The sequence below is a fragment of the Leptonychotes weddellii genome, chromosome 6, assembly GCF_054177405.1.
Source record: "Leptonychotes weddellii isolate Sample4059 chromosome 6, ASM5417740v2, whole genome shotgun sequence".
Lineage (NCBI taxonomy): Eukaryota > Metazoa > Chordata > Mammalia > Carnivora > Phocidae > Leptonychotes > Leptonychotes weddellii.
In genome coordinates, this window is record NC_138374.1 from 117,453,302 (window position 1) to 117,475,147 (window position 21,846).

A 21,846-nucleotide genomic window follows, 5' to 3' on the forward strand; every position below is an offset into this window, starting at 1 on the left:
TTCTGTGGGTCCTGACATGCAAATTAATTTTATCACAGAGACACAAAAGTTATCTAAGTTTTGGTTTGCTGACATGGCAACCCAGCAGGAGAAGCTCTGTCTTGGGCCTAGAAATTTATTTCAATAATTGTATCTCTAAAATATCTCAGCTAGTCCTTATATCTTCATGAACAGCATTAACTTCCTCAGAGGAGAACCAAATTCTAATCTGCTTGGCATCTGTACGCATTCAGCAACTTAAGATGACCTTATGCTGTTGCTCTGTATGGGACGAATGCTACATTTTATTTTAGCGTTTGTAAAGAACCGTGTAGCTCTTTGGGCCCACGCCATTTTAACTTGAGTATTTTGACATTCCATTTTGCTGTGGGGGCATTTTCACTTTTACATTTTCAGCTTTTGAAACGACCTAAGGAATATGTTAGAAAAATCTTCAATCTGTGCTTGTATTAGAGCCCAGGAGACAAGAATGAGATGGAATTCAAGCATGAAATGAAAGTAACGGTGCTCTAATTCACGAGTTATTGATGTAACTAGTATCACCTGTTTTGCCAGTCTGGAATGAAGTTAAATTTGTTGTTATTCAGAGGCTCAAACTGATCACTTGGACCCCTGCTTAACTAGGACATACAACTTCACTTGGCAGGCCTTTATTCTTTCCAGATTGTCCAAGAACCTTTCAGAGTTACTCAGTCCCAAAAGACCAAAGGCAAAAATAGGAGAATCTCATTAATCCACTAGCAATATATTTGGGGGTGGGGTTGGGGGTGGGGTTTAGGAAGAGTTAGAGGAGAGTTGGGAGCATGGGGAGAATTCCTTTTCATCTGGAATTGCGTTTATAACGTAAACATAGTTTTATAATTGAAAACTGGACTACACAGTTCAGTGTGTCTTTATCCAGTGTGGCAATTATGGATTTGCTGGCTTGGCCCCTGCATGTTTCTTCCAGAGAATCCACTCAGGAAGTATTTCATTTTCCAGATCCAGAGTATAGAGCTTGGCATACAAAGTTTCAACACTCAAAAATTTGATGAGCACTCCTGAAGTTTGTGCAATTTTCCAAATTGAAAGAAAAGCAGGTCCTCACTTTAAAATTTAGGTTTCTCTTGCTAAACTTTTACCTAAGAAGTACTTGGTATATTTGAAAATATTGCCCGTTTTTACAATTTTTTGAACAAGTGTTAATATCTAAACTAAATTTAAACAACCATGCCAAAATATGCCTTGAACTAAAAACAACTACTTCAAAATGGCTATGTCAGACTATCAAAGTGCTCTACTTTGGGAATGTTTGGCATGTCAACGGCATCTCTCATTATTCTCATTTAACGGGGGAAAAAAGCAACATTGAAGACAACTTACTGGCTCATTCTATCCTATATAGGAAAAAAATGGCTGATTCCAACCAACGGCCTAAGTCTGTGCTTCAGGAAAAGGAAAGATGAGAAAACTTTCTCTAGAAGTTGAGAAGCAGATATTTTTCTAGAGAGCACACAGGATAGTTAAACATTAGTTTAATACAGAATGGGTACAAATGTAAATACTTGTTAATGTTAAAAGACAAACTAAGGCATATTAAAAATTTTAAGAGTTTATCTGAGTAAAAATCAGTTCAAATTTGGCAGTGCCAGAGAGGAAGTGGTTAGAAACACTCCAAGGACAGGAGTGAGGGACTTACAGAGAAGAGGCAGAAGCAAAGCAAGGAAATTATTTGGCAACAGCTTAAGAGGTTGTATTATTTGAGAAAGCCTAGTTGATTGTGATTGGTTGTCTTTGGTTTTGATTTCTTAGCCTTGAGGCATTTACAGGCTGAGATGTTGGCTTGCTTAAGTAGCCTGCTAAAGTATTAGGACCTCCTCAGTCTAATGGTCTCTTTATTTAATTTATTTAGCATTGATTTATCTGCATTGTAAAAGTCTAGAAGTGACTTAGTTCAAAAGTCCCTTGGGCTGATTTTGTTTTAATATGAAGATATTTTTGTTTTTGCTTTCCCCCCCTAAAATTTAGCTGATCAAACTGCTAAGATAACTAGTGCTCTATCAGTGGAAACATTCAGTCAAGTCATGGATCTGTGATCTGTTTGGAACGGAGAAATTCCCGCATTAACCCCGTATAGGTCAGGAGGACCTCTACAAACACCTGCAGTTGTGATTTATTCACGTGGTATGATGGGGCATCTAGTAAGTTTGGGGACTATACAGGATGCTATCTCTATGGCTGCCGTGGTGCTGAAGGCAGACATAGTGATCAGGAGTGATTAAGGCTTCCTGGCGTTGGGTTGCTGATAGTCTACGCTGGGAACATATTAAACAAGTCATTTAAAAATTTAACTGGAGAGGGGTGCCTTGGCTCATTCGTTAAGCGTCTGCCTTCGGCTCAGGTCATGATCCCAGGGTCCTGGGATCGAGCCCCGCATCAGCCTGCTTCTCCCTCTCCCACTCCCCTGCTTGTGTTCCCTCTCTTTCTCTCTCTGTCAAATAAATAGATAAAATCTTTAAAAAAAAATTTTAACTGGAGAATGAGAAGTGTGGCAACTACTGAAAAAAAAGTAGAATGTTATATAGATCCAGACAACAAGAATATATGATCTCATCCGGTGGATCAAGGAACACCTCCCTGAGAAATTGATAATCTGTTCCTGCAAGATAGACAAAGTGGGCAGAGAGAAGAGGAGAGCATTCCACATGGGGGCAGCATAGCCAAAGGATCTGAGGTGATGGCTTTGCAGAGCTTTGTAACAAGTTGATCTTCATGACAGGAATAGAGTTTTAAAATATTGTTTTAGCTACAATGTGAAAAGTGGTTTGGGGGAAAAGTAAGAGTGGGGAGAGCTGCTCATTTAGAAGACTTGCATCCCCGGACGCTAAGAGCATAAATGGCAAGCTAAAAAAATAAAAAATAAAAAAGGGAATATTGTCTTCAGCTTGGCACAAGTAGTCATAGTCTCATTGAGGAAATAACATACCTATACACATGGAAAATGACATAATTGAAAATATTGATAATGAATATGTATAAATACAAGAATGATTCCTTTATATAGCATACAAATATTTTTTATTATTTTGATTGGTTTACATGGATAAATTTAAATACAGGAGATATCTGATATTTATTATAGTCTCATTTATTACTAACTTGGACTCAGACCTAAAGTGTTTAAAAAGTATTTGTAAAAAACTATATTCATATTTATTTTCGTGTTGATAGTCAGTTGTAGTCTAAAACTAGTGATTCATGTATCTAAGTGTATGTGTGTACCTATATATTAATGTATACCCCCTATTACTCAGAAACATCATTCCCAGCCACCACAACAGATCAAAACTTATAGTGTAGCACACTAGCTCAGTATTTTTATTAAAATATTGTAAACATTTTCCAGATTTGTATGTACTTATGTTTGTTTTGCTTGAATATATAATTGCAGCTAGTCTCAGAGTTCTCCCAGTAGTCTGGGAAATAGAGTATATAGTGTGTTTTTCATCTCTGTATTGGTTAGCATACCTGGGAATGTCTGTCAAAAATACTTTTTGAATAAATTAATTCAGGCAGGGGACTATTCCATAGAGATTTTGCACATCTCCACAATGATACTTACATCTCTCAATCAGAACATAAATTAATTGTAGAAAAGTTTTAAATAGAAAAAACTATATCATTTTTCAACTATAATATTGCTTTATTATTATCCTCATACCTGGGGAAGATAGACTTTTTATGTCATTTTATTTCTAGAATGTCTTATATTCAGAATGTGTTTTAAGCCATGTTAAGGCCCAGAAATAGATTTATATTTAGTATTTTAAAGATATATAATTAAATCTATTTCAGAACCAAATTTATAAATGTATTATAATTGAATGTAAGTAATACTTTGTAGATATAAAAGGCAATGCAATAAAACATTTCATTATTTATGTATTTTTAGTTACAGATTTTCACTAGATGGCAGACTTAGATAAATGCATTCACTTTCTCAGTTTAAAATAACAATGGTACAGATTCATTTATACAGAACAGAAATGGTACATCATATGCACTTTTTTTGGTTCTATCTAATTTCCACTCTCTAAGTCATTTAAGTACAATGACCAGGTCACTCCGTCATATTACCACTCACTCTTACTCCGACCTCAAATATATAGCTATATATATAATGTGATATAATGTGTTAGAAAAGGATTATATCATCCAAGTAATCATAAATGCATCCAAAATTAGAATAATAATATTTATGAAAGATAAAAATCTGTATTTCTCAGAGAAGATGAAAATTTCCCAAAAGATGAAATAAATTTTTGTCGGTTTGCAACTATGCTTTTCTCACAAATTACTTTTCTAGCCTTATATCTCAAAACTGTCCTAGATGCTTCTCATAAGCTATCCATTCACTGGTGTCTTAATGCTACATAATCTGTGAAGACTCAGTCAGCCATATTTATCACCCCTAGAAAAATATGTACAGCCTTATAATTTATAAATTTTTGTAGTTCCCTGTAGGTAGTAGGGTCTAATTTAAAGGCAGGAGTTTCACTTTATACTTCTTTTTATGTCCTGGAGACCAGAGCTGTCCAATCACAAACACTTGATAATGACTTGTTAACTTAGATATTAAATATTGCCCTCAGTAAGTAAAAATAACAATAACGAAGTTATGATCTGATAACTACTATCATGTGTGTATGTGTGCACGTGTGTGTGTGTGTGTTTGTGTGTGTTTTGGGGGAAGGAGGTGAATAGGAAGAAAGTTAATGCAAAGCTATGGGGTTAAAACTCAGGATCCTTTAGAATAACACTATCAATTGAGCCTTGGCCTCAATTCATTATAATGAAATGTTATTTCAGCTGAACTATTTTCTCTTCTCAGAAGTTCATGGTAGCAAGATTTGACGTTTAAAATTGCATACTTTGATAATAGGGAATCTTAGAAGATCAAAGAACTCATATTATGGACAATAAGCTCATCACATGATATCTTTGTCAATCAGCATATTCATCTTACAAATTTCTATTTTAACATTATCCACAAAGTCACCTTGTAGCTTCTTATATCAGCTTCATGAGTTTCTCTTCTATGCCATTTCATAATTGTAGAGAGAAATGTCTAATAAAAGCCAAATTACTAAATTTATTTTTCTTCTAGTGCTAAAATGTTGGTTAAAATATTCTTTGGAAAATAGTGTTCCATTTTTCTTGCATTGTACGGACAGTTTATGTGGCAATGCCTGCTGCTGTTAGTGTAATGCAAATTTTTGTTTGTTTGTTTTTAACGTAGGTTGTTTTCCAGTCTCAGTATTATCACAGAACTTACTCACCCAGCCAACATGAGATTCATGCAATTCAGAGCCAAAGACTGTTACTCTCTTGCTCTTTCAAAACTGGAAAAGGTAAGACTTCATATTAAGGAAGTTGCATTTAACTATTTCTCCTGAAGGAGTAACTCTGAAATTCCTATTGTAGAAAGAAATGCTATGAGGTAGTAAAAATAAAAATGCTGTTTTGAATTCTTATTTTGGATCTAAAATCTTAGTTTACAATTTCTTAATGTGAATTGATGGATTTGAACCATTTGTATCACAAGTGAACATAATGAAAATATCTTGTTCTCTTGTCATTTATTATAAATTGAAAGCATGATCTATGAAAGAGCTAAATGCAACAAGAATGCATATGCTCACTTATAATGTCAGTTATATTGTTAATATCATGACTGCTATATCAAGAAATCTGTGTTTATAGAGGGCTTTGCAGTTTAAAATAATCCTTAAGGCCCTAGAAAAGTTGTAGGCTTTGTTGAAAGTTTAGCTTCCCAAATGTCACCAACACAATCTGAGACAAAGCTGAGTTAACTGCTTACTTATTTAAGGGAGACCATCACCTCAGGAGAGCTTTGGCAATGCTTCAGAACTGGGGAAGCAAAGTCAAAGTTTCTTGAGTCTAGGAAATCTTATTTAATGAGGATCTTTGGAATGGGGGTTTGATTAGGTTTGGGAAGGGAACAAGGTAATGTGAATGGACAAAGTAGGATTCTAAAGTCATGTTATATGGCCAGAAAGGTGTGGTTTCCATTCTTAATGTCTAGCCTGAGTGTGGCTATAAATGGGATTTTGCCTCCAGCGTTTACTTGATACTAGTATACTGGAAGAATTTGATGTAAGAGAAAGCAATAAGATTCAATCTTATTCATGTGAAAATGTGTTAAATCTATGCCATCTTTATTGTTTATGACAATATAAAACGCACAGAAAATGATGCCTTACATTTGTTATTGTTGTTTGGTTAGTTCATTTTTTCATGTGATTTTGATTACCTTTTATGCTCAACATTGTCCTAACTGCTAGGAGACATATTGCTGAACAAGGGCCATTACTGCACTCTGGTTTGTTGATTTCCATCTTCAGTCAGAGCCGGTCACATATGTTGTTAGCAGATCCTTCCCATGGTTCCTTTGTAGTCATAGTTAAGGTGCTGTTAGGCACTGCCTTCAGAAGAGGAACCTGAGTGTAAGACAGGTAAAATAACTTTTCCAAGATCATACAGCTATCAAGTCAGTGCAGTAAGAGAATCTTAAGGACGTTATGTTCAGGACAGAAAACTTCCATTATGCCCCACTGCTTTAACAACATGGAAAGGGTGGCAAGCATGGCTAGATTGGCTCAGCACCCGCAAGCAAACCCAGTTATCAGGAATCCAGCTGGAATCAGTGCTGACATGGTATCTGATGGGTCTCCTTTGCTGCAAACTAGGATTACCTAGTGATGAAGAGTACAGGCTCTGGAGTCAGATGGGCCCATTTCTCTACTACTTTCTAGGAATGGAACCTGGCTAAATTATTTACACATTGATAGCTTTGGGATTCTTCTCTAGTAATAGTGGTGATAGCTAAATAATAAGGTTATTGCAAAGATTACACCACATGATCTATCCAAAACACTTAGCCCGGTTTGGCATATAATCAGTATTCAAATAAATGGTACTACAAACATAATTATAAATTACTGTGGATGTCACTAATAAATATTCCATTCTGTGTATTCAATTTTACGCCAAGTGAGTGGATGTTTCAAGGTCATAATTGTGGAAGATGTTTTCAATAGTGTTGAGTGTGTATGTCTATATTATTGTGTGTCTATTGCATTAAGGAAAAAGAAGAACAATATGAGATTAATTCCCTTGTTGGGGAATTAATTAAAAATAAAGTCTTCTACCAACCTAGAAATCCTCTTCACAAATGTAGGAAAATTTTACTTGAATAAGCATTAAACCAGACTGTGATATACATCTTAAGAAATCCACTAAAGAGATTACAAAAATAGAAAGGCATCTCACTCTTTTATATAGCTAGGCAAATACCATCACTTGCATACATGTTAATTGTCTTAATGTAAAGGAAAAATAAAACTTCTTGTATCTTTGCAACAAGCAAGAAGTTACAACTTCCAGCCAGATACCTAGACTAATCTCCCCAAAAGACAGAAAGACAGGATGCTTTATGCTCGCATTTCAGAAAGATAGTCCCAAGGCTTCCAAGAAAGACTTCACTGAGATACAAAACTGGCTAGAGATTATTCAGGTTTTCAAAAGGTTTGCATCCCTCTGAAAGCGGCATAAAAAGGATTTACAATCGTAAGTTTTCTAAAGGAAATGCTCTAGGAAAAAGAAGAGGAAGAAGGGAGTTTTCTTCTCTTTTGGCATCAGGGAAATTCATTTATTTTTTAGATTTGTATTTACTCTTACATATACTAGATATTTCCTTAAAAGAGTAAAGGAATTCAGTATATTCTCTAATTATTAAGGAGTAGAGGGGCTTGGGTACTTGGAATTGAAACCAGTTGGTTTGGAGGTTATAAAGCCATAGAAAATTCTTTTCAATTCAGTTCTTACCATTTTATCCATTGAAATAGGGATTTTGTCACATAGAAACCTTTTAGACTTTAGTGCTGTTAATGGCTTAAATTGTATTCCTACCCCGAAAAAAGATGTGTTGGAGTCCTAGCCTCTAGTACCTCTGAATGTGATCTTATTTGAAGATAGGGTTTTTATAGAGGTAATTAGATTAAAGAAGGCCATTGATGTGGGCCCTAATCCAATACAACTGGCATTCTTATAAAGACGGTAAATTTGGATACAGAAACAGACACAGATAAAGGGAAGACAATGTGAAGAGAAACAGGGAGAAGACAGCCATCCACAAGCCAAGGAGAGCAGCCTGGAACAAATCCTTCGCTTACAGCCCTCAGAAGCAACCAATGCTGCTGACCCCTTGATTTCAGATTTCCAGCCTCCAGAACTCTCACACAATAAATTTCTGCTATTCAAACTACCCAGTCTGTGGTACTTTGTTATGGCAGCCCTAATAAACTAACATATGTTCCATCAATGATATAGTAACTGTTCATTTCCAATCAGTGCTTTTTATCTGATACAAATACAGCTAACTTAGTAATTATCTTTCTGTATTTGTAGTCTGGATACAAGGAGATATTTTTAGGCTTGGGAAATTGATCTTTATTTCTAGTATTGAATAATATTCCAAAGTTATTATTGGCTGAGGAATAGGTAGGTTTTTAATCTTTCAAACATATTTATGAATATCCTTTTATTCTATCTATAATTAGATGCATTTTCACCTTCATAGATAAAGCCTTCACCTTTAGAAACATAATCAAGGTTTTGAATTAGAAACAAACAACAGCTCGGCTGCTTGACACACTTTTTTGACACTAAGTTGTTTTCATTTAAACTTAAGAAGTGCTAGAATTTGTTAGAACGAGTGTGGGATATTAGATTGCATTGACCCTGGCTGCTTTACTTGTATGATGATTACATTTGGGTGGTTTCCTGGTAGACCTTGAATTCTAATAGAACACTCGTTGCCACTGGTATTGGAAGTGATTATCTGTAAGAACTCTCTGGAAGAGACCACTCACTGAAGAATATCCACAATAATAAATTTCATTAGGAAAAGGAGAGAACTGAGAGCACAGAAGGATCACTGGTCTGTGACAATGATGTGAGCAATGAATGAATGATTGTTGAGGACCCCTGTCTGTTCTTGTGAAAAGGAAATTTCTTGATTATTCCTTGATTATTTTTTTAGATTTGCTGTCTCGAGGAATTCCCTTGTCTGTTGTTTTATGTGACCTTTGTGTCACCTCAAGCTTCTTCCTGAGCTGTTTTTAATCCATGTCACTTTGGGAGTACATACTTCCTGCAGCCTGTGTGAATTTTTATCCTGCTTATTGCGTATGCAAGTTTGAAAAAATCTAAAAATTTTTAAGCTTATGAAAGCATTTTTCCCCTAAACTTTTAAAGTCTAAAGATTTCTTAGAGGAGTCTGCTAATTTCTTTCAAAACTTGATAAACTTCTGGTATACTTACTTCCATAAATTTTTATGACCAGATGATCCCCAAAGTTCCTTCTTAAATATAATTTTTAAGTTCTTTATTTGTTTGCCTTCTTAACCCATGCATCTCTCTATCTCTTTGGAAGCTACCTTTGAGATTATTGAGACAATAGTGCTGGGTTGGACTTTGTTGTTCAGTGCCTTGTTTCAGTTTTCTCTCCTGTTGGCATTTAGAAGCGCACAATTTTTAAATATTAGAGGCTCCTAATCTCTGAGCTCCCTGTTTATTTTTAGTCTCTACTTGAAAATAATTCTTGCTTGAGCTACTGTCTTTCTTGAAATGTACAACTAAAGGCAGCAAATAACAGTATATACACACCAATAGTAAACAGATGGAAGTTTTTATGGATCAGGTCTGGGAGTGACACATAGACTTCCACTAATATGCCATTGGCTAGAACTCAATCCTTTGGCCACACCTAACTTCAAGGGGGACTAGGAAATGTAGTCCAGTCATATGCCTATGAAGAATAGGGCAATGGATTTTGGTAGACAGTCCACATTCTCTGTCACGTGCAATATACCACAAATTTATGAAATTTGTCAAAACATTTTCTGAACATCTGAGCTTTAGCTTGCATTTTCCCTTTGTTGTTGTGCACTTTTGTTCTTGAGTTGTTTTGTTTTATATTATCCTTTTTTGTCTTGGATATTCTCATTGCCACCATTGTTTTCCCAAAAGTACTTCCCATGTTCGGTCATTGGTTATGTTGGGTCATTGACACTTCCTCTAAAAAAATAGGTGTAGCAGGCATCAGAAACACAGTGTATGAGCTAAGTGGACATGGAAAATGTGACAGGTAATAAAAAACAGAGAAGAGGAGGACATCAGTAGGAAAAAGAGACTTTTTCATCTCATTTCCCAAAAAGACTTACTTCATCTCTTGTTTTGATGCATTTTATAAAAATGCCTTTTATTCATGCTTATGGCACAATTTGCTTTAAAAAATTGCTTTTGGGGCGCCTGGGTGGCTCAGTTGGTTAAGCGACTGCTTTCGGCTCAGGTCATGATCCTGGAGTCCTGGGATCGAGTCCCACATCGGGCTCCCTGCTCGGCAGGGGGTCTGCTTCTCCCTCTGACCCTCTTCCCTCTCGTGCTCTCTGTCTCTCATTCTCTCTCTCAAATAAATAAAAAAAAAATTGCTTTTGAACTATCACCATTCCCCAATAATGATCATAATTACACTTGAGCTATCATATGGTAATTACACACTGATGTAAGAAGCAAAGTAATGAAAAGTGAGATGAATAGTGTGATATATATATATATATATATATTTGGTCTTTGTCCCTGGTTCCTGACACAGAGCTTCAAAAACCCCTGGAATTTATGAGTAATAGGAGTGTCTTTCGTTATTCAATCTTTCAACCATACCTGATTTTATGCTAAGGAAGCAACTCATGGAGGATCCTTTGGGTAGCTTCAAGATGAGAGCCAGAAAAAGTAACCACATGATTAGAATATTGAAACTTTAATGTCTTCATCACCTTTCAAACCTCCAGGGACAGCAGAGGGGCTGGACGTGAGTTTAATCATGTGGCCAATGATTTAATTAATCATGTCTACATAATGAAACTGATAAAAACTCTGAAAAAAAAAAGACTTGGAGAGCTCCCTGGTAGGTGAACATAATGATGCACCAGGAAAGTGGTGCATCCTGACTTCATGGAGACAGAAGCTACTGTGCTCAGGATCCTTTCAGACTTGACCTATGTACCTTTTATCTGCCATTTATTTTCATTCTTTATAATAAAATGATAATCATTAAGTATAGCATTTTCATGAGTTCTGTGAACATTCTAGCAAATTATCAAAACTGAGGGAGTTGTGGGAAGCCCCAAATTTATAGCAGGCTGGACAGAAGTACAGTTGTCTTGGAGACATCTGGGACTTGTGGCTGGTGTCTGAAATGGGAGTCGTCTTGTGGGACTGAGCCCCTTAACCCTTGGGGTCTGTGCCAACTCTGGGTAGTGTCATAATTGAATTGAATTGTAGGACATCCAGTTGGTGTCAAAGAATTGGTGTCAGAATGCAAAGAGTCATGTCTGTAAATCATATCACTTTGTAGTCAATGATAGAGCAAAATGATAAAAATTGGAGATTGCATCTGGGAGAAATAAGTGAGACTATCAGATTTATTTTTTAATATATTCGCTGTGTAAACAAGTAGCAAATTCTATATATTCTCAGTTTAAATTCAAACCAATAAATATTTACCGAGCACCTGTTATGAGCCAAATACCTTGCTCAGTGCTAGAGGTTACCAACAGAATAAATACATGGAATTTATAATTTGATGGGAGGCATAGATATATAGGAACAAACAAAAACACTTGACCTTACTTTTTTTTTTCTGTCCAAACAAGTTGGACTACCTTTTATTCATAATCGTAGTATTAGAATGGCTGAATGGAGTTTGGTGCCATCTGCCTACACTGGCTTTGATTCATTAGGAAATTTTTTTATCCCGTTTTTAAGAAAATATTTACCTTTTCCCATGGCTGTCCAGAAAGAATTTGAAGAGAATACTGATACTAGTTTCTATTTCCTTTAAATATGGAAAAGCATTACCTGATCCACTCTAGAGGAGTGATAAAATGTTATTTATGTGGATAATTATTTTAATATGTAAATTTATCTCTTAAGAATGTGCATAGTATTATGATTTCATAAATATGTCCAAAGTTGCCATAGGCTGAATGTTTGTGTCCCTCCCCAAAATTCATATATTGAAACCTAGGCCCTGATGTGATGGTGTGAGCCATTGGGAGGTGAGTACGTCATGAGGGTGGAGCCCTCATGAGTGGGATTAGTGCTTTTATAAAAGAGACCCCAAAGAGCTTCTCCACCATGTGAGGACCCAGGAAGAAGATGACTATCTATGAACCAGTGTGGGGCTCGATCCCCTGACCCTGAGATCATGACCCGAGCCTAAATCAAGAGTCAGACACCTAACTGACTGAGCCACCCAGGCGCCCCCTTAATCAGTTTTTTAGGAACAAAACATATGCAACGATCCTTTGGAAGTAGTCTGAAAACCAAAAAATAGTCTAGACTTAGCAATGAGTCATTCATTTGAACTCCTGTTAGTTTTTCAAAATCATGACATAATTTTTATCGACAGCCCTTCAGGTCATAAAACTTCCACAAGAAATGTATGCACCCTTTGTTTATCTTCCAAGGACTCGGGTATATTTAGACATTACCCTTAAACTCATAGGCTTCCTTACTTAAAACTAGTCTCTTGAATGATGCTTTTATTCTTAATGAAGGTAAAGCAAACTCTTTTTTCAAGTACCCCTCAAAACATCACATCTACACCGATAACCTAGTCAAACAATGTGGATTTTCTCCTCTAATTATTATGTCAAGGTTGTTTTCTAACCTTTTCTGTTCCAAAATTTCCCCCAATGGGACTGCCAACTGCTTCTGCAGGCAGTTTAGTTGGTTCTAATTCTTCATCTCTTTTCAGCGAGCTACCAGCATTTCACAAGCTGTTTTGTTTTTCAGGCCTTCCTTCATCATGGGGACTATTGTTGATTTAGCCTGTTTTAGTAATTTTTAAAACTATAGTTGTGTTTTATGAGTTACAACTTTTGAACATCATTAAATAGTACAGAACTTACCTTTATTTTTGAAAAGTAAATACACATAGTTTATTTCATAGTTTTATAAAAGCACAAAAGAGAACAGTGTTTGCTTTTCTCCAAACTGAAGCTAATAAAAGTGTAAATATTTTAAATCTCTTGTTCTATAAAAAAGCAAAAATAATAAGATCATGCATATGGAATGCATGATTTCTTCCTATTTGGCAAACTTGTCTCTTAAGGTTCAACTATGATGTCATTTCATGTATGACACTATCTGCATCCTCCCTAGGCTTCCTTGATACTTGGACTTCTGCAGGCTCATATCACATGGTTTTGTAGATGCTTGATTTTAAGTCTGTCTTCTATGTAAAACTGAATACCTGCAAAACTGGAATCTTCTGTTAATTACCTCGGCATCCTACCAACCTAGTTCAGTGCTTGATATATAACAGTTCATGGATAAGTGTTTCTTGATTACACAGCTTCATTTTTTATGAAGCCATGGGAATATTCTGTAGCCAAAACTTTCTTCTATTTTTTTCTTAATTTAATACACATTGTAAATGTGTTTTTAGTTTACTGTGTTTTTTCTGATATAAGTTACTGTTTAAACAAGATGTGCGCTAACAGATCCATTGACTCATTTCCAACTGTGTATCTTATCGTCCAAAGTGGAAATCAGGAGCCTGACCATGCAATTAGGTGATACAGATAAATAAAATGAATCATATGTAAGAAAAGATGAATCTCATAAGAAGCAGATGCTTTCAATTCTGGCCAGTTGTTGACATGACCTATGATATCAGATTTTCCAAATTTAAAAGGAATCAGAAATTTAGGCTTTTATGTTAAATGTTGGAACTTATTAGACATCAGTAAATATATGCGGGCCAAATGAAATTCCTCTGTAGTTACGATCTGGATTATCTATTGCCAAAGTATAAAACTTCTAGCTTGTATGTTGCTTTTGCGATGCAGAGAGGTAGATAAATGATTTTGTCACAATATCACATTGGAATGGACAGTAAGACTAAGTATAAATTATCTCCAATTCTTTTTTTTCCCCACATATAATAATGGCACTTACAAAGTGCGGTTTAAGAAATTAATCCAACTTCTTCATCATCTAGAAGTAAAGAAAGAAATTGTGGAATGTATTCTCATCAGGATGGAATGAGTTACTTGAGCTCTTACTTTTTAATGTAACTTTAAAACTAGTAGGTCTTGAAAATAGTGTTTGTAAGATCTTTGGTGTTTTTTCTCTACTGTAAGGAAAGTTAATAATAAAAAAGGAGAGTAAATCACAAATGCAGAATTATTCACACAAGCAGAAGAGCAGTATCCTTGGCTGTGAAAGGGTTTTCTGAGGGTGTGAAGCATACTAGACATTTAGAGAGTGGGGAGGACTTGCAGAACTGATATTAAGAACAGTGAATTCTCCAAGATGAGAATGTTATCCATACTGACATGAAACCTGAATCTGGGGAAAGAATTTTAGGCTTTCACCAGACAACCAATCTGACTCAACAACAGTCCATGCAAGGAGGAACGGAGAAGTCATCTACAAATGACCTACATGTACTGTTCAAACGAAGCATTCTTGACACCTAGGCTCCTAAATTAAAGAATATACTATGATATAATGGAAACAGACAAAAATGGGGGCACCACTTGCTTATTTTACCCTTTATTCTCTCCCTACAATCTCAAGTGAGGGTATTCTTATAGTCTAGACAGTCTTCTCAACCACATCGATGTGATAGATGTGGTAGAATAACTCCTCTTGCTACTTGGAAGGGCTAAGTCTGTGTCCCAACCTCATCTGTTTGTCCAGGGGATGCCTAGGGGTCAAGTCACCCTCGTGCCTTCACAACAAGCAACAAGAGTAGCCCTCTTTCATTCCTTGAGTAATACTCTTTGGCACACAGTTTTAAAATCTGGGTATGGGAGGCTTTCCTTCTCTTGAGGAGCCTCCAAATTTGCTACATTGGAAACAGGAGCTTCCTTGCATTGCTTCAAAGAACAAGGACTGATTTTTTTATTTGCTTAGCTGTATCTATCTTTCCAAGTAAAGCTGGCAACAAATAAAACCAGCATTTTTGAGATTACTGTTTGCTAATTACAAGATTAACTTAGATTCTTAAGAAACTCCTTACAATCTTACACAAACATTTGCTCTCATGTCTTCATTCATTAATGGAAGATAATAGCAACAGAATTTTTCAGAAGAAACTCCCACACACTGCAATACGCACAACACGCTGTTTTCTTTTCTTCTCTTTTCTTCTTTTCTTTCTTTTTTTTTTTTTGGCATTTACAGAGTTTAGTTGCATTTGCAGTTTGGTGTGGCTGACACAACTTAAAAGGCATTTAGAGAAATGAAAACTCAGATGAGAGAGAGTTGGAAGCCACTGGATGTGGTGGCTTCTACCTGCCTATTTTTGTGTCCTTACATATATTCAGAATATCCAGAATATTCAAAAGCAAAACTTCCAGGTGTTATGATATGTTATGTGGCTTTAGGCTTTGTTTGTTTTTTTACATCTTATTAAATGCTTTTATTGTGTTTGTTCCTTTTATTATATTACCTCAAGTCCTTTGCAGAAATATTTACGAAGAGTAAATACTCTTAATGATGGAAAACAAACTGATGGTTACCAGAGGGGAGGTGGGTGGGGGATGGTTAAGTGGGTGATAGGGATTAAAGAGTGCACTTGTGATGAGCACCCGGTGTTGTATGGAGGTGTTGAATCACTAAATTCTATACCTGAAACTAATATTGCACTATATGTTCACTAACTGGAATTTAAATAAAAACTTTTTTAAGAAGAGTGAATACATGTTTAGTGTATGAGAAGATTAGCCTTCCTTATAAACATTAAAGGGACATATTAAAAATACAGCTATGTATACTTACTATAATGTGTGAAGTAATGTACATTCATACCTAACAACTATATAATGAAAATATCTTCTTCACATATGTCAGGAAAAGTTAAGCAGAAAAGCATAAATTATAGAGCCCTCACAAATTTTTCTATTTCAAATTTCTGAACAGAAAGAACGAGAGAAAGGTTCTAATTTGGCCTTTATGTTTCGGCTGCCTTTTGCTGCTGGGAGGGTGTTTAGCATCAGTATGTTGGACACTCTTCTCTATCAGGTATGCAGTGTTTCTTTTTTCTCTCTAAAATGTTTATTCTAATTTCATTTAAATTTTATTAAATGAATAATACATCTAGTGTTTCTCATGGAGCTGTTAACTTGTAATGGGCCCTAGAAGTAATTCAGTGTTTCATTTTGTGTATTTAATGACACATGTGCCTACGAAACATTGTGTAAGGAAATTTTTCAGAATAATGAAAGATTATTTTTCAGAGTAATCTATGAAATAATTTTTAGTCATTCTTTAGCATCAGTGTCCTACAGTGTTTTTTGTGACATTTTAATATATTTTGCTTATTACTGTAAGCATGTTACCAGAGTAAAAAAAGAAGGTAAGAACAAAATGACTATATTAAAAAAAAGACAACCTTCTTCATAATGCACATTTAAAAAAAAATAAGACATCAAAATGATGTCAATAAACTGATAAACCAAGGATATTTTAAATATCTGCTAATTACCACCTACTTTAGAAAAAATATAAAAAGATCTTGCAACAACTAAGAACCATTTAGTTTGTTCCTGAATGCCAAACTTAAAATAAATAAATAAATAAAATTATCATTTGATCATAGCTAAGAAATTTATAGAGATATTATTTTGCACCAATATATTTTAATCTTTTTTTAACTCTACCAGATACTGAATAGCACTAATATTTCATATTCTCTGATTCAAGTAATCAGACAATTTATAAATATTTCTATTAAGAGAAAACAGATATTCATGGAGTTTTAAATTATTTGATAATTTTAATCTCAAATTAAGCATTCGAACATTTTGTTGTGCTATTTTCTTTTTGATTATGCATTTTATGTACCCTCTTCTGCAATGCTTGGCTGAATAAACTAATCTGAAGATGGCTAAAGCTTTTCTACTGGCCTTTGGGCTAATTATGCCCAGGAATATGCTTCTAGCAATGTCACAAACCATCTGCTTATGTCAGATGAGTGCAGGAACAAACGCAGCAAAGGAGAATAAGCACTCCTGTTCACCCTAAACTTTCCAGACACATTATCTGGGCACTCCAAGAGGGGGGCTTCCACCCCCCACACCATTACCACGTACATACTTCTGATCTCTTAGAGAGGGGATTGGAGGGGAGGAATTGTTTGAAGAACGATGCTGAAACTGAAGATTTTACGTCAATAGCAGTCAAATGCTTGATGTCATTATGCACCAGTGGTTTTCAGATTTTTTAGCCCTGGTATCTTATGTTTAAATAAAATCTCATGAGAAAGTCTAATAGATGGACTAAACAGAAGAGGAATTGTTCTACGGAAGTGGAATGCAATAGTTCTTTCTTTCTCTTCATTTTTACCTTATGTTATTTTGTTGTAAGTACACAAACAGGAGTTAATTTTTTCTGAAGCTACTGCAGAAAGGGTGAAGCAGAACAATAATTTTCAAAGTAGTAACTGCCTATTTAGGTTTGCCTGACGTCAGACAAGATACATTATGTTTCATGTTTTCAGATAAAGAGTACTCATTTATTGATTAAAAATAAATATTAGAAATCAGATATAATTCCTAAAAGTGCCTGTCACCACTGCTCTTGGTGGCCTCTGGTTAGTTCATGTTATAACTACCAGGATACTAACACACCTCAAAACCAAACTGCCTTTCTTTGGCCTGAGGAAAGGGAATGGATATGGTTCCTTTGTTCTTGTTTAGAAGGCAGGATTTAGTTTTCTGATGCTAGCTGTTGGTAAAATAGTAATGAACAAAGGAGCCTAGTAAATTTATTTAAAAGGTATTAAAAAAATATTTGCGATGCAAAATAACTAGATGAGTATTTAAATTTTTCATTTGTTTAACACTTGAAGATTAAATTCAAGACAGTCATTTCATACAATCTATGAAATAATTATTACATGTTATGGTGAAGTGTGCTTGTATCTGTTGAAAGTTTTTCTTTTCACTCAGAACTAAGAATAAATTCACAAAATTGAAAGCATTGTTAACTTAATACTCTGTTGAGCAGTGTTCTAGCAATATATCAAAATATATCTTATATACTAGCACATCAAATAGTCTGATAATGATATTTAATACTAAATTATTAATTCATTAATATTTAGATTTACTGAAATATTAGAAATTTAATCTACTAGCAAAGAGCTTAATCCTAAAAAACCTTTTGGAATTGCAAATTTCAGTTTTCAAGTTTTTTTTATATTCTCTATTTTAGCTCATAGTTTTTTGTTATTAAAAAATCTAATTAAAATCTGTTTTATCATGGGGCACCTGGGTGGCTCAGTTGGTTAAGCGACTGCCTTCGGCTCAGGTCATGATCCTGGAGTCCCTGGATCGAGTCCCGCATCGGGCTCCCTGCTCAGCAGGGACTCTGCTTCTCCCTCTGACCTTCCCCCCTCTCATGCTCTCTCTCTTTCATTCTCTCTCAAATAAATAAATAAAAATCTTAAAAAAAATCTGTTTTATTATGTCTAATAGTACATAAAACTTAAGCATGTCCAGGATATTCTAGTGAATAATTATTCCCCATATTTCTTTGTGGACAATTAACCTGTACCTGTGTATTTAAGACACTGAGAAGATAGATTTTTACTTTCTTTTTTTGTGGGGGTTTAATGATGTGTTATGAGAAGTAACCTTTTAGAAATGGTAAGATGTTCTCACTGAGCTATTCTGTACATTTCATACACATAATAAATACATATGTTGTTTATATTGCAGTCATTTGTAAAGGATTATATGATTTCTATCACCAGACTTCTGTTGGGATTGGACACTACTCCGGGATCAGGGTTTCTTTGTTCCGTAAGTTAATATTTGCTGGAATAGAAGATTGTTCTAATAGATGTTTCTGAAATCCATCTATAATGTACTTTGGCTAATATGTGCTCAAAGAATATCTTCACAGTTTTTTAGTTCTTTAAAAAATTTTCAGAGAAAACATTATTTTAAATTAATCATGAAAACAGCCATTCTATACAAAATTCAGAACAAGTGTTTTTTTTCTAGCTGGCATTTGATACTGATGGTTTCTGACATAAGATGCCACACTGTTGAGGAAAACAGTGACCATTAAGTTTAATCCCACCTCTTTTTTTTTTTATAAATGAATATACTTTATCCAAGTGTATTCAATGAAACAACTTGCCAACATTTCACATTTATGATAAGCAAAGCGGGACTAGTACTTATGCCTCTGTCTGGGAGCCCTAGGCTCATTTTGTTACACCCTTTTGTCAACATGAGCATTATTAGGACTTTAGATGGACAATTTCTTTTTGTGCTGGAGTGTCTTTTGCATTTGAAAATTTGTAGCATCAGCAGACCTTGTCTGCTAAATTCCAGTAGCAGCTTGTAGTCATTGCAACATTCCAAAAAGTCTACACCTGTTTTCGAACACCTCCCAATTACGAGTGACTACTACTGTCTACTGATACTGAACTAGCACAGTGTTGTGCTGCCGCAAATTCAGTAGTTGGTCTTCTGAAGTTTGTGGAACCCCGGGGATAAGCTAAGGTAGAGTCCCATAAATAAGTTCAGTACATGCATAAGCACTTATGAAATGTCACTTTGAGATTTCAAAATATTCATACATTTAGCCTTTAAAAAATGAAAAATAACCCCTGAGGTTTTTTTTTTTTAATAACTCATGTATCTTATAGATGAAAATCACTGAGGATGACCTGTGGATCAGAACTTATGCCAGACTTTACCAGAAGCTGTGCTCTTCTACCGGAGATGTTCCCATTGGAATCTACAGAACTGAATCTCAGAAACTTGCTACATCTGAGGTTTGGAAATAACAAAATTTTCCAGTTTTAATGATTAATCTGATTGACTATAGCCATTCCTAATCTTGGAAATGGATTTCTAAAAAAAGTCAGAAAGTGAAAAAGAATGCTCTCTGAACACACAGTGTCAGTTCTCAGAGGCAAAAAATTTAAGTATTTGTTGAAGTAAACTATATCAGAATTCCCTAAAATGTTGTTGGCTAAGGGACTCTTCTAGAGTTTGTGAACTTTGGGCTCTGAATGCCTTCTGTAGGTCTAGGTTTTTGCATGTCTAGATTGTCAGGAAGCAAATTAATTTTAAGTGACCTTCTGACATGTAAGGGCAGTTTTCAGGGCAAGCCATATAGCTTTTTAATATACTCCTTATTTCACATATACACATTTGGAAGGAAGTTAAACAAAGTTAGTAAGCATTGAAATTCACATTTCTCAAACTCTAGATTAAAGACTACTCTGAAGCCAAGATAAAACTCCAGGAGTACTACCAGACCTTCCCAGAGGAAAGCTCAGTATTTTTAAAAGCAAACTAGAATCTGTTAATATGGAACAAAATTTCCAATGGCTTCATACAGCTAAAAACATCCACACTGATGTGGCCACAGTATGTGGTTCTAAATAGTTTTTATATCCTTGGTAAAACATCACCTTTTAAATTAGATTCTTTTATGAAATAAAAATTTTGGATAAATACACTATCCTACCAATATTTATAAAATTGTTTACTATAAATTATGGTTTGTATTCTTGAAATATTTTTCTTCTCAAATATCTTAAAGTTATTCAAAATTTTGGTTAGCCATATCTATTTTTGTCTTATGCAAAGTTAACTAAGAGGCTCAGATCTGTTATTTGCATTTTAGTAGTCCATGCAGCCATTAAACTGGTTTATATTAAAATCACTGAATCCATATATAGCAAAAAAGAGCTTTATAGAAAGCATATGAGCAAAGGAGTGGATTTTTGTTTACTTGCTAAAATTTATGGTTTGACATTTAAATAAGTAATATTGGGGACAGCAGGAAATTGTTCAGTTTTTCTGAGATGCTTTCTAGCACTTTCACTGTAGATCAGGCATGCTAAAAGGAACTTTATTGCCATCTCTGCTACTTTGTAGGATAGTTTGGCTAGATATGCCTAAAATTTTAAGAATACTGTATCTAAAAAATTAGTATTTGATTAAAGGTTAAGAGAAGACAAGTGCTTTCACACTTAAGCAATTAACCACTTATTTGAGCTTGTTAAGTACAAAGAAAGTTTCCATTCACCAGAGTATTATTATGCTCTTATGTATAGCCTTTGTGAATTTGAACATAGTAAATTCTGCCCTTGGTCAAGTTCATATTCATGTCATCATTTTATATTATTAAGGAACTTTGTTGTGTGCTGTTTACATTATAGTAGGGAAAGGATAATTGATGGCAATAATTGTGTTGCCATCACAGAGCATTTAACATTACATTTTGGTCAGTTCTTCCCATCACATAAAAAGATTCTTCAATAAAATGCTTATAAATCCCCAAAACTCTAGCTTGTATGAAAAACACACATCTTTGGGAAGATAAAAGGAAACTAAGTTAAATAAAGATAACTTCTGTCTTCCTATATTGAATTCAATTAATCTTCTGGCACATATATTTTTACTTAAATTTTATATTGTGCCTATTGTGTAAAAATTGAGGCAACCTAAATAATTAAAGATAAAAATGAAACCATCAAGGGGCGCCTGGGTGGCTCAGTCAGTTAAGCGGCTGCCTTCGGCTCAGGTCATGATCCCAGGGTCCTGGGATCGAGCCCCGCATCGGGCTCCCTGCTCAGCGGGGAGCCTGCTTCTCCCTCTCCCTCTGCCTGCCTCTCTGCCTACTTGTTCTCTCTCTCTATCTCTCTGTCAAATAAATAAATAAAATCTTTAAAAAAAA

General features: G+C 35.0%; 1 protein-coding gene across 1 annotated transcript in view; it reads left to right on the plus strand.

Annotated features, from left to right (window-relative positions):
* Window positions 1-21,846, plus strand: part of KCNT2 (potassium sodium-activated channel subfamily T member 2) — a 214,330-nt gene that overhangs the window by 157,074 nt on the left and 35,410 nt on the right. The window contains exons 20-23 of the mRNA XM_081825152.1: window positions 5,279-5,390; window positions 16,060-16,161; window positions 18,861-18,944; window positions 19,802-19,930. Coding sequence (XP_081681278.1) covers window positions 5,279-5,390; window positions 16,060-16,161; window positions 18,861-18,944; window positions 19,802-19,930 — 427 coding nt within the window. The remainder of the gene's footprint in view (window positions 1-5,278; window positions 5,391-16,059; window positions 16,162-18,860; window positions 18,945-19,801; window positions 19,931-21,846) is intronic.